Genomic DNA, 12,904 nt, shown 5'->3' with positions numbered 1-12,904 from the left:
TCAGGGCCGCCCAACCCGGAGTCCTCAGAATCAGGAGGTCTTGTGAGAAACACAAATTGCTTCTTGGCACCATGCACACACCCCCGAGCCAGGCACTGGCTGTAAGATCAAGGCAGAGGGCCACACGAGCAAACAACAGACTGGCTTTTCCCAAAAACACACAGAAGCGTGCAAAACAGATGCTGACACGGCTTGTGTTCACCAGCTCTGTGGGAAGCAAATGCTCATGGCCATGAGAGGGGAAAGCAGTAGACAATGGATAGATGAATTGATGTGTACAGTGGTGTCATAAAAATGATGTACTCACAAACTGTAGGAGCTCTGTAGTGAAAAGGGCAAAAGAGCAATTTTGCATAAAAACTGTTGCAGAATTGGCGTGTGGAGTGGAGTGGAGTGTGGAATCGGTCCCACTATGTTCAGCACGCTGTTGCTATGGTGCAAAGTAAATGTTTTTACTTACAAAAACTCATATTTGGTCCATATGATCACCTCGGACGGCAGCAGAGACAGGCAGCAAAGGCTGCTGTGTAATCTTACAGCAGTTAGCGCCACAAAAAGTGCTTGTTTTCGCCAATAAATGGCTCGGATTGTCATTGTAAGAGTCTGGCAACATTACCAACGATGTAGGTCTGTTTACAAGACTGATGAGGACACTGTGTCGCTGTGTTGTCAGCACTTCTCTCCTCTGTGACTCGCAGCTCTGTTTCTGTAAAATCCCTCTCTCTCTCTCTCGCTCTGTTCTCACAGTATTCGGTGGGGACATGTCCCAGTATTTTGGAGAAAGCCAGATTGTCCCGACTAATATGCGTATGTGTGTGAGAGGAGAGTGAGATGCTGCTAATGTTGCCAGACTCAGTTAACAATAACAACCCCAGTCATTTTTATGGAGATAAGTGGTGCTGTTGTCCCCCCGTCTACAAAAAGTTATTAAAAACTTTTTGTACTATTACCATTTAAGTACTATTCACATATACATCCACATTTAATAACATAGGTCCCAGGTCAAAAACTACCGGAATTCCCATTTAAAAGCACCTGAATGGGAATGAGAGGATGGTTAAAAGTGTAGTGTGACGCACTTGTTCAGTGAGAGGTTCCCTCATGTCAGCGGGTGACGAGGCAGACATACCAACCACATTTGTACCTCTCGGCCTGACAGCATGCGAGCAGACCACTGAGGTCAGATGTTAATACCAGGTCTTGTTTTTCCACTATCAACAAAAACCAGGTCAGTCGCTGACTTTGGAAAGGTTACAGGTTCCACCGACTTCTCGACTTTCACTTTGTTAAATACTGAAAAGGCTTTGCTGTGGCTACAGACACGCAGACGCATCACGGACTGAAGGAAAAACACGGAGCAGGTCTTTGATTAGCAGCCAAACAGACTGTGTGATTCACAGCTGGGTTGGAATGAAAAAAAACCCGACTCGGTGCTACCCCTGACAGCATCATTGATTTGTTAGCTTTCGAGCACCAAGTCGATGTGCCTATAGTCACTCTGTTGGCCCTGCACTCAAAGCAGCCTTGACTAACTGCTCTTGCTGGTTGTTTTTTTTTTTTTTCATTTCACTTCATATAAAACGATTGTGTTTCTTTTCAATCACATTCACGCAGGTATTCACTGCCTATGTTTGCTTTTTAAGTGTGAAATCATAAGAGGCTACGCATTTAATAATAAAAGAAACATTAATATCATTACAAAGTAAAATTATGTACAGTGCAGCAGCTTGAATGTGCAACATAGCAAATATTAATGTAGTAAATAATCTGCCTTTGTTGTGCAGGCAGTGCTAACAGTCACACAGAGGATTAATGGACTGGTTCACAGCAGCTATGGCTTGGCCCCGTGTATCTTAAATAAATGTGTTTGGGTTTTTTCAAACAACCCAGACACTGAAAAGTTTTACATTTCTTAACCAAGAAAGGATTTTTTATCTGGACCCTCCTCAAGCTGAAGGGCAGCTGCAATTGCTGTCTGAAATGGTTTAGTGGTAGAATTAAACCTGCCGTGTGTTTTTGGGAGTTGGCCCGCAGCGGCTGCTACCCTCAGAGGGAAGCACTATAGATAATAGATGGAAGAATGGATAGATAAAGATCGTAAAAGCTGAAACACAATTGTTTTGTGTGTGTTGATAACTTCTTCAGTAGCTGGTGTTGTGCCATAACAAACATCCCTGCATGTAAAAATATGACGACGTAATATTACATGAAATGACGCCTCCTGCTGCATCTTTACAGCTCGCTCTCATTCCAACAGCATCAGATAGCGCCGCTCTGTCTGTCTCTGTCTCTCAGCATCATCTTACAGACGCACAAGGTGTCGCTCTGCTTCTGAAAGTGACGCACCAGGCAGCACATTCAGACGCTCACATCAGTGTGTGAGTCAGCAGTTAATATCTACTATTTATCCTCTGTCCTCTTTGCCCTAACCTTAACCCCTATCCTGGCCCCCCAGCCCTAACCTCAGTCTCTTTTTGTTTTTCCTCTTCTCCACTCTGAGTGTCAAACTGCGCTGCCAGTGGGTTTCCAGTGGAATCAACTGAAAACCTCTTCAGGTGTGGGAGGATACCTCGTGCGTCTTTAAGACAGAGCGCGGCTCTCGCATTAGAACGTGTTGGTCGAATACTGTGAAAATAAAATGTCTTTAAAATAGTATAAATGTGTTTTTGTTGGTCAGTGGTGCATCATTGCTCTTTGCTGCAGGATCAGGATAAACAGTGCACCTGACCACACCTCATACAAACACCAACAAAACCTTGCATTCCATTTCTAGTCAGAACTTGGAATTTTCCAACATGGCAAAGGCTAGTGACACCGAAGAACGTTTCAGTTAAACTTTGATAAAAAATACCCCGACCTCTTTGACGACCACAACAAAGTTAAAAAACAAAGATGTTGGGGAGAAATAGCAGAGGCACTAAAGCAAAGCCACTTCCCTGATGACCTAGGAACCTGTGATCCACAGGTGCACTTCTTACACGCTGAGAATTTTGATTATTGCTGGTTGAAAATCAGATAACGTTACCTTTGAACAGTGTAATGATGTTACACACAGTTTCAGTCCACACTTAACTACATCATCACATTTGAAGTCAGAGTCAGTTTCCAAAATCACGGTGTGAATCACAGACTTCACTGATGACAGTGTTCAATGGTTTTAAAGAAAATAGTCAAACAGTTTCCTGTGGTTCTATTGAATCTGTAGGATGAATGCTGCATATAGAAGAGAAAAACTCTGGTGGAACCTTGGACGACTGCTGTTTAAAAAACACACACACACACACACTCGTCTGGGTGATTTTAATATACTGCACATATTTCCCTCCCATTGTTTTCCTACCATTTTCTACCTTGTAGTGTTTTTCTGTCATAGTCATTTGTATTCAGCACAATGACCTCTTTCTCATTCAGCTGCTGTTTTGTTTACTTGTTTGCCTTTGTTTATTTTCTTGCCCTCAAGATTGGGATCATCCCCGAGCAGATGTTTTATTTTGGGTTTTTTTTACCGAAAACACAAAAGACGGAACACTGACAGGACAATGTGGGGACAAGGAGACATTAACTCTAGGACAGGACAGTTAATGAAAGTCTGGAGAAGGCACAGAAAAGCAAAGTGACACTTACTGTTTGTTTCAATATGAACAGATTTGACCCCAAATGTCCTTTTTGTTTCTCTTCCTCTCTGTTGCTCAGGCTGGTACAACCGTCTGTACATCAACTTCACCCTGCGGCGGCACATCTTCTTCTTCCTGCTGCAGACCTACTTCCCCGCCACTCTCATGGTCATGCTGTCCTGGGTGTCCTTCTGGATCGACCGCAGGGCCGTTCCTGCCAGAGTCTCGTTAGGTAAACTCCAAAAAAAAACATTACATTTAAGGATAGTTCAACATTCAGCTTTTATGTTGTGTTCCCAGCTCTGTACTCACACACATTTAGCATCTAAGTGTATTTATTTGCATTGTAATATCTCAATACAAAGGAGAGCTACGCATGCATCTGCCTCGGGCCCTGACCTGAGAGGGCCCCTGAGAACGGCTGATTATAATAATCCACACAAACAGCATTTTTTAACTCCCTTAAAGGGCCTATGTGTAAGAAATGTATTATATTAGGTCATAAAATGACCCTGATGTGTCATCGAAGATTAATACAAACATCTTTAAACTATAGGCTTTGCTGAAAACAATGGTACAGCCAATTTATTCTATTTAAATTTTAACACACACGCTGCAGACTCATTCATGGTCACGTTTGAACAAAGATGAGGACCCAAATGCAGATTTAAAGGGAAAAAATTAACAAAATTAGTCTATAATTAGTCTAATAAATCAAAAATACAGAAGGCACAAAACAATCCAGGCGGGGAGGGGGGAGGTAAAAAGAAAAAAAAACAGAAGCAGCTCGAGACACAGGGAGTAGAAGTGACCAGTAACAAGACATGGAAAAACTACAGCAACAAACTGAACTGAAACAAATAAATGAACCAACCAAGACAGTGGGGTCCACACAGACTAAACACACAGGGAGGCAGGGATAATCAGACACAGGAGAAACACAGACAACCAAAAGGGAAGACAGGACAGGAAGCAACATTTGACAAGGTACACATAAGGGGAAAAAAAAGGAAACAAGGAAGCAGACACAGAACAAAAAACCTAAGGTAAAAAATTGCCCTAAAAGGGGTCATGACACACACACTGTTATGCAGCTCGTACAAATTGTCAGGCTAGTTTATGTAAAGCAGGAAGAGACCATGAATCTAGTAAATAATCTGCTGCTGCTGCTGCTGCTGCTGTAGAGGAACTAAGTAAAGTTCATCTCCAGCACATTTAAAAGCAACCTCAGTCGACCAAAGTGCTGCACAGATACAGATGATGTATCATCAGCAAAACAATGGAAGGATATATATCAAGAAAAGAATTGGACCCATCATGGAGAGTCTCTATCCATCTCCTCCCTGTTGCAGACGGTGAGACACTCACATATTTGTACATATATCCCATTTGAAGTTTATGAATGGCTCTGTACAGACGGCTGCACTGACACCATGGAAAGACTTGAAGGATGCCCCCGTGGCTCGAGCTGAGTGTGACAGCTTTATAAATTCATAGTGTTATGGTGTAGCAAAGACAAGAGGAGGAGGGGAAGGAAATATTTAAGGGCTGCCAAAGGCTTGGCGTGTAGCAGCAAACATACATAAATAAAATAAAAGAACAACAACAAAGAGATTGTGAGATAGTGTTGGGGGGCAGGCTGCCTTTTCCCTGCATCTCCCTGCGTCCCCTAAAACATCCCTGCTTATACCAAGTCTTCAGCGTGGAGCTCTGCTGCACTACTTACATGCTTTTTTCATTTTTGTCAGCATACAGCGGCTTCAGTGGTCCAGAAAAATGCTGCCCGACACTTAGCAAATTGTACATATATATATATATATATATATATATATATAGTTTGAACTGGAACATCATCAAATTAAATGTATTCATCAAGCACATTAAACAACTATCATGGTTGGTTAAGTGTAAAGAAAAATAGTGTTGATGTCCACGATAAAGTGCATAAGAGTAAATTGAGATGTAATTCACATAAGAACAATTTAAAGCTGCAGTAGGCAGGATCATTTCATCCACAGGGCGTTAAATGGGTAACATTTTGTCAAATTGATGATCTACACATCACATGAGTAGTTGTGTCATGTGACTCTGAAACTCTCTGACGATGTTGACTCCTGTTTTATTGAGTTTATTGTGACTTTCCTTTGGCTTTCTTCGGCGCGCAGGAAGGACCGAAGGGACCTTTTATGCAGATTAAATGTAGCCGGACAGTCAATAGGAGCATGAACTGCTTTGATTGGTCAAGGTTTCCTGAGATGAGAAGTCATTCTCTCTCTCAGATCACTTGATGATGCTAAAAAGGGAATTATGAAATTATTGATCAGTTCACCAAAAGATTGTGTTGCCTTCTTTAGGTTCAAGGCCATTCAATTTACAATTAACTTAATTTTTCAATCATCAATTTTCAATCAAAGTTTTGGGGCAGATTTAACAAATGCATGAATCTTGCCATCTTAGTTATCTTAGTATCTAGTTGTTTATAATGGAGATATTTACACACCTCAAAAGATGTTTTTTTGTACCCTTTGTCCTTCACATCCCAACATGGGGGATTAATGATAGAGTGAGTCGTCTTCCACCTAGAGGGTCGGGGATTTGATCTCCAACTGTGCCTGCCTATATGTCAATGTGTCATGATGGGCAAGACGATTACTCCCAAGATGCACCTGACCGCAGTGCTGAGCAGCATGTGAATGGGTATGAAAGATGAGTGACAGAAAAAGCTCTGTGTATACTGCTGATGTGCTGTATATACAGTGCATGTGTGTGTGAGAGAATGGGTGTGCTGGCGTTTTAGGATTTACTGGTGTTTTAGGACTTGCTGGCGTTTTAGGACTTACCGGTGTTTTAAGACCTGCTGGTATTTTGGGACTTACCGGTTTTTTAGGACTTGCTGGCGTTTTGGGATCCGCAGCATTTGTGAATATGCAGCTTGTTTCTCCTCATGCATGTGTTTTGGATCGTTGCCGTGTGTTTGCCCCTGTCGGCCACCGTATGAACTTGAGTGCCGACTAAGACAAGAAAATCCCTTAATGAGTACACACCATTTACCATTTCACGACTAAATTTCTGCGATGGACAAACACAGTCCTGAAGGATTTGAGTGAATGGGTCGTTATCAGGCTTTTGCAGAGCTTGATGATGCGCTGACCATTTGAATCAGGTGTGTTGGAGCAGGACCAAGATTGAGAAACAATAGACAAATCTTCCTCTCAAAATAACCATCTTTTACTATCCTGCTAACATGAGGTTGTATTTATCTCTGTGCTTCAGGTATAACCACGGTGCTCACTATGTCAACTATCATCACTGGAGTCAACGCCTCCATGCCCAGAGTCTCCTACATCAAAGCTGTGGACATTTACCTCTGGGTCAGCTTTGTCTTTGTTTTCCTGTCTGTGCTTGAATATGCTGCTGTCAACTACCTGACCACGGTGAGGGACGGTAAAGAGAGGAAGCTCAGAGAAAAAGCAGCGGAACAGGTAGAGCGATCTTTTTCAGACCTTTCCAAATTGTTCTTTTAACCTAAACTTAAATTTCTTTACTTTTTCTCGCGTAGTCACAGAACCTGCCCTGCACCTGTGGCATGTCCCATGCCAGGACCATGATGCTGGACGGTACATACAGCGAGGCGGACACCAACAGCTTAGCAGGATACACCCGAGCCTCCATGATGGCAGAGGATGCGTCGGAAAAACAGGAACGAATGGTGGTGCACCTCTCCCTGGACAGCGAGTCCACGGCTGGGAACAAGAAAAAGGGCATCCGCGGCTTCCGGATAATCCAGAACACCCACGCCATTGACACCTACTCTCGCATGATTTTCCCTGGTGCCTACATCCTGTTCAACCTGATCTACTGGTGTGTGTACTGCTGAGTGTGTGCGAGAAAAGGAAAAAGCTGCAAAATCATTTAATTGACACTGGAAAAAAGAAAGCTGTTACTGATACTGCATGTTCAGGTGCTGGAGCGACTTCTGCCTCATGACTGAAAAACATCCCAATCTCGCGGATGTGAATTTCACCAACTCTGGCACGAGTCACCACTGGACTGGACCACATATACAGTTGCGGCTCCTGTAAATAGTTGTATCATAAACTCATCTGGATCCCAATGATATTCCGACAACCTGGTGAGACCAGTCACACCAGTTTTGCTCTTAGAGTTACTTATATTCCACTTGTACAGAATTAAAAAGGTTTAATTTAAAGACTGAAAAGGTAGCCACCACAACCCAGGGCTACGGCAACAGTGCTATCAACAGTGACTTGGATTCATTTGGTTTCTGGCAACAGAACGCATGAACTCCAGACAATGTCCAAAACGAATTCTCTGGATATGATGTTCTTGTATGATGAGCAGCAGGAGATTCTTTTTAATCTCTAGTGGATCCAGGCTAAAATGCGGTTCCTGGCATGTTCTACATCATCTGGAGTGTCTCCTTAGGTGATCTCGTATGAGCTCACTTAGTAATTATCCAGATAGAAACTTAAGAACTGGCAGGAGTAGCTCCGCAGAATGTCCACAGCGACTTCTTTGGACATCTGCATTCTAACAACCAGCCCTTTTTGGACACTCTGCTGAGAATCTCCTGACTTTGGTGCATGTTTGAAAGCAGCTTGTCTTGCATCTCTTTGTTTTTTTCCCATTGATTTATCTCTTTTCTGGTCTCCACCAGCTGAACACAAATTCTACAAGAGCAGAGTTTGCAGACCAGAAGCCCTAAGCTCTCAGCTGTAAGAAACTGAAGCTGTAGCCCAATAATCCTCTGTGGGTTTACTGCGACAAAGATCATTTATAGTACTGTATATTACATATAGTCAAGTCTGTGGTTGATGAAGAAAACAGTGTTTGGAAAACGTCTTTAAGATTTTGCACAACTGAAGATCTTGTAAGTTATAGCTGGCCCTTCACAGGAATAGTCCCAAAATAAGAGGCCCCTACGTTCCATTTTTTGGCACCCTTGCCTTGGAGTACCAGAGTAAAATGGTATAGTAAGGTCAGGCTGGAGTTAGACTGGCTCCACCCACGACAGTCAGATCATTGGTTGACAGACTTTCCTGTTTTTATGGTCTGTCTTTCTCCTGGACGCCTGTCATCTATTCTTATACAAAGCTTGATGTTGAGACAAACAGTCACAAACCGAGTAGGGAAAAAAAAGAGCGTCTGTCTGTCGTCTGTTATGTTGCGTTTGATGTCATTGTTAACTTCTCTTCACATCGGTAACAACGTGCACAGCCCACATCCATCGACCACTTTACCATTCCAAACCAAACTGAACTGTACCATCATGGAAACACAGCATAAGTAGCTTTGTAGGGCTCCTGAAGCCACCTCCAAGAGACCTCCAAGGCTTTGCAAGCAAATCAGATCATTTCTGCCCAACTGTCCACATTTTTAATTGCAAGTGATAAGTGAATTGGATTTGGGTTTCCAGACATTACCAACCTATCTGCATAGGTTGCTTTTGGTAATGACGTGGGCAGGTGGTTTTTGAACATCGCCACTGGTATATATTGCAGTGTTCTGTGCTGTAATTACAGCGAGGGGTGCAATGTTTTGATGAGTGAATACCTCCAGCACTTCTGAGGGAAAATCTGATTCAATTTCTTTTCTTTGCTGTCCAGACTAAACTAACCATGCTGAAATATGGATATGCAAAAAAATAAAATAATATTTTTTATTCTGGCAGTCTGATGCAAGAGAACATAACATATCTTCTAATAGAATTTTTTTTTATTAAAATAGATCTTAACAGAGCCCCTAAAGTCCTGGAATGTTTTATTATTTATCTTGTACACACGAGATAACAACTTTTGTGCACAACATATGATCTTGTGCGCACTAGATCATCATTATCTGATCATTAAACAAATTCAACCCTTTGAGGGTGCATATTTTTCCAAGCAAGTAATTCTCCTTTACAGCATAATGTAGCCTCATGCATTCAAACAGAAAGACATTTCAGGACACGGTGTAGTAGGAGGATTTTCCCTAATAACCATCCTTATCGAGTCCTCTAACTTGTACTGTTAACAAAACCACAGCCTTTCTAACTGATATTATCTCCACAAATTACATAATTGCAATAAAACAATGCAATTATGTAAAGCTGCAATTTTTTAAAGCAGAACTATGCAGGATTTTTTACCCTAATTTAACAGCTTGTTATGGTTAAATGGCTGCCCCTACTGCCTGTTAGCGGGAAACCAGCAAGATTGGGCGGCTGCCAACCAGGCGTCCTCAGAATCAGGAGGTCTCACAAAGTCTTGGGTCTCACAAGAATCACAAATAACTTCATGGCTCTACACACACACACACACACACACACACACACCTTAGACAGGATCAGCTACAAGATCAAGGCAGTGACAGCTTAATTTTAGAATTCATCATAGCAGAGAAAACTGCTGTCGAAGGAAGCAATGGGCCACACACGAGTAAAAATTGGGAATTAAAAAACACAGAAGCATGCAAAACTGGCTTGTGTTCGCCAGCTCCGTTGAAAATAAATGCACATGGTCAGGAGAGAAGGTAGATAATGGATGGATGGGTGTTTACGGTGGTGTAGTCTTCGAATGCACTTTGGTTTTTGCCTGTAACTCTATAGTTTTCAGACTGGCTTTCAGCTCACTTCAGAGAACGGCTGTTTCGACAGACATAAATGTAACTTGTGCCCGTGGTCAACAAACTGCAGACATTAAACACCTTTATTATGCAGACACTTTTACATAAAATATCTTCTGTTCATAAGATTCATTTCTTCTGGGCACAAGACAAGATAAAAAAAGGTAATAGAACTTTCTGGGACTTTACGGGCAATGGCAAACATACAGAGATGCAGTGTTGTGTCAACAGCTTGAAAACAAATGCTACTGGTTTAATCAAGTCTTGTTGACCGATATTGGATGATCACTCACTGAAAAACAAGTCAAGTATTGGTGGTGAAAGGAAGATCAAATCAAATTCTCTTTAGGGCTTAAGGCTTGGGTCAACTTTGATGTCTGTCCATCTGAAGCCAGGCTGTTAGATCTGAACCACAATGAAAGTCTGTCTCTCTGCAGCCAGTCCCTGCCTACTTATCCCCAGAGACTGCACCCTGCTCTGGAACTGTCTGTTTCCGAGATCAGTCAAAATAATGAGAGCATATCATTTAGCCGCTGTTGTCTCTGTAACCTTTGGAAGTGTCGGTGTCACGTCACTGAACGTCTCACGAGGCGGTAAGTGAGCTAAATACTAGGCTCTCTTTCCTGAACAGCACTGCAGTGACAGCCTCTCAGTTCAAGTGACACGGCAGCGCTGCTTCCCTGTATTTACTCTGTGACTCTACAGCTGACATTCACTAGAATAAAAGCTACTGATGATAAAGCCAGGACTCAAACAGGATGCAGCTACTGTATGGGCTTCATCACTCTTGTCGATTAGAGTGTCTATTTATTCACGCGTTTGCCGGCGTTCTTTATTCGTCGAGTTATTTTTCTTTTATATTTATTTATTTATTTATTGATTGATTGATTTCGAGTGCAGCAAAAGATCCATGTGCCATTATACCTTGAGTTGGCAAGGATGCACCAAACAGAAGGACAGCTTGATGCATGCTGCACGATGTACTTTGTATATAAAGAGAAGGCTGTTTTTGAGATGTGGAAAGCTTTACCAGTTATGTAAGCGACTTTAACCGCCTTAAGTCAATATTTTTTTATACACCAACATGGTTCTGGTGGCTGTATTTAATTTTTTTTTTCCATTGGTTTGTTTGAATACCATGCATGACTGCATAATTTTCTTTAATGAGTTTTCACTTGTTTGGAAAAATGGCTGAAAAAAGGTGTGTGTGGTGATCAGCTTACTTATTTAAAAAAAAAGAATTAGTTCCACTTTTAAATGAAAACTTTTACTCACTTATTAACATCGTACGTTGCTAAACATTAAGGCTCCACAAGGTGCACTGCAGGATTCCCATTAACCTCTTACCTCTCTCATCAATTATAAATCCAGCTTTAAATGAATTTCATGCTGGTGCATTTAAAGTACAGAGCTGGACTGGAGGGTGCTTAACTTAATGGTTATAACACAAAAACAGGGATTTGGGGGAAATGGCACCAACCACACCTTTAAATTTCAGGTAGCACTGGAGATGTGTTAAAGCTTATAAGTTATAAAGTTACAGCAAACCTGCACAGCACTGTCCATTTCACACCTGGTTATTGCTCGTTAAAGTAGTTTTGTAGAATTCTGCATCTTTTTTCATGGTGAACTGATTCTCCAGCCATGAGCGTGCACAACCTTTCTTAAAGGGACAGTTCTGGTTTTTGAAGTGCTGAATAGGGGTGTAACGCAACACTAAAGTCACGCTTCGGTACGATTCATAGTTAAGGGGGAAAATGAAAAAACTGCCTTTTTGTCAAATTGAACATAAGTTTAATTAGTAAACAATTAAACACAACAGTTAAACAGTTTTAGCTGTCAGTATGAGTTGACAAAAACAAATATAAAAAAAATACTGCAGCAATTCTCTAATAAATAAAATATGTCTTAAATAAAAGTGCAACTGCAGCATTAACTTAAATTACAGCTTATGTCTTTTCAGTATAAAAAAGAAAATACTGCTGTAAACAACAAAGTTTTCAGATGAATAAAATAATGCTGAAATAAAAGTGCAGCATGAACAGTTCCAGTGTCCAGTGTCCAGTGTCCCCGTGACCTAAAAACACTGATATTCTCTCTGGACTTTGGTGCAGGAGAGTGAGCATTTCACAAACTTCAAAGTCCATTAGGAAAAGGCTGTCTGTCTGATGAAGTGGTGAACAGGATCGTATCAGACCTTGTGCAGACATTAGCTTTAATCTGGTAAAGATGTTCAATGCTGTGTCAGTGGCTCATTCAACTACACTTCAAAAACCTGAAATATCTCTTTATTGCTGCTTCTATAGCTGCTTTTATACTGCACAGAGAGGACAGGGTTGTTGATCGTTTCTTTTGAGTTTAAAATCATAATAACGTATTCAGTAACCATGGCTTCAATGCAGCAATAAACTGCAAAGATTAAATGTGATTCTATATTCTGTTTTTTTCAAGGTGCATATCATTTTTGGAATGGCAATTTCAGAACAGTGAGTCGTGTGATGATCTCAGTGGAGGGAAAGAAAGTCCACCTACTTCCTAACTAACCTCACTTCTCTCTTCATCTCCAGAAAACGTTCAGAATGTAATGCTTTCAGAGCAAATTTCATAAATAAAGTCTTTCTTTCATGCACCTTAGTGAGTGGATGTGATTCTGTTCATGCACT

General features: G+C 41.5%; 1 protein-coding gene across 1 annotated transcript in view; it reads left to right on the top strand.

The window, feature by feature from the left end:
• Positions 1 to 12,627, top strand: part of LOC131444169 (gamma-aminobutyric acid receptor subunit rho-2-like) — a 37,295-nt gene extending 24,668 nt beyond the window's left edge. Inside the window, exons 7-9 of the mRNA XM_058614357.1 lie at positions 3,694 to 3,846; positions 6,888 to 7,096; positions 7,174 to 12,627. Coding sequence (XP_058470340.1) covers positions 3,694 to 3,846; positions 6,888 to 7,096; positions 7,174 to 7,491 — 680 coding nt within the window. The 3' untranslated portion in view covers positions 7,492 to 12,627. The remainder of the gene's footprint in view (positions 1 to 3,693; positions 3,847 to 6,887; positions 7,097 to 7,173) is intronic.
• Positions 12,628 to 12,904: the final 277 nt, after the last annotated feature.

The sequence above is a fragment of the Solea solea genome, chromosome 17, assembly GCF_958295425.1.
Source record: "Solea solea chromosome 17, fSolSol10.1, whole genome shotgun sequence".
Taxonomy (NCBI): Eukaryota; Metazoa; Chordata; class Actinopteri; order Pleuronectiformes; family Soleidae; genus Solea; species Solea solea.
The sequence above is the reverse complement of the archived record's forward strand: the minus strand, read 5'-3'. Positions and strand labels throughout refer to the sequence as shown.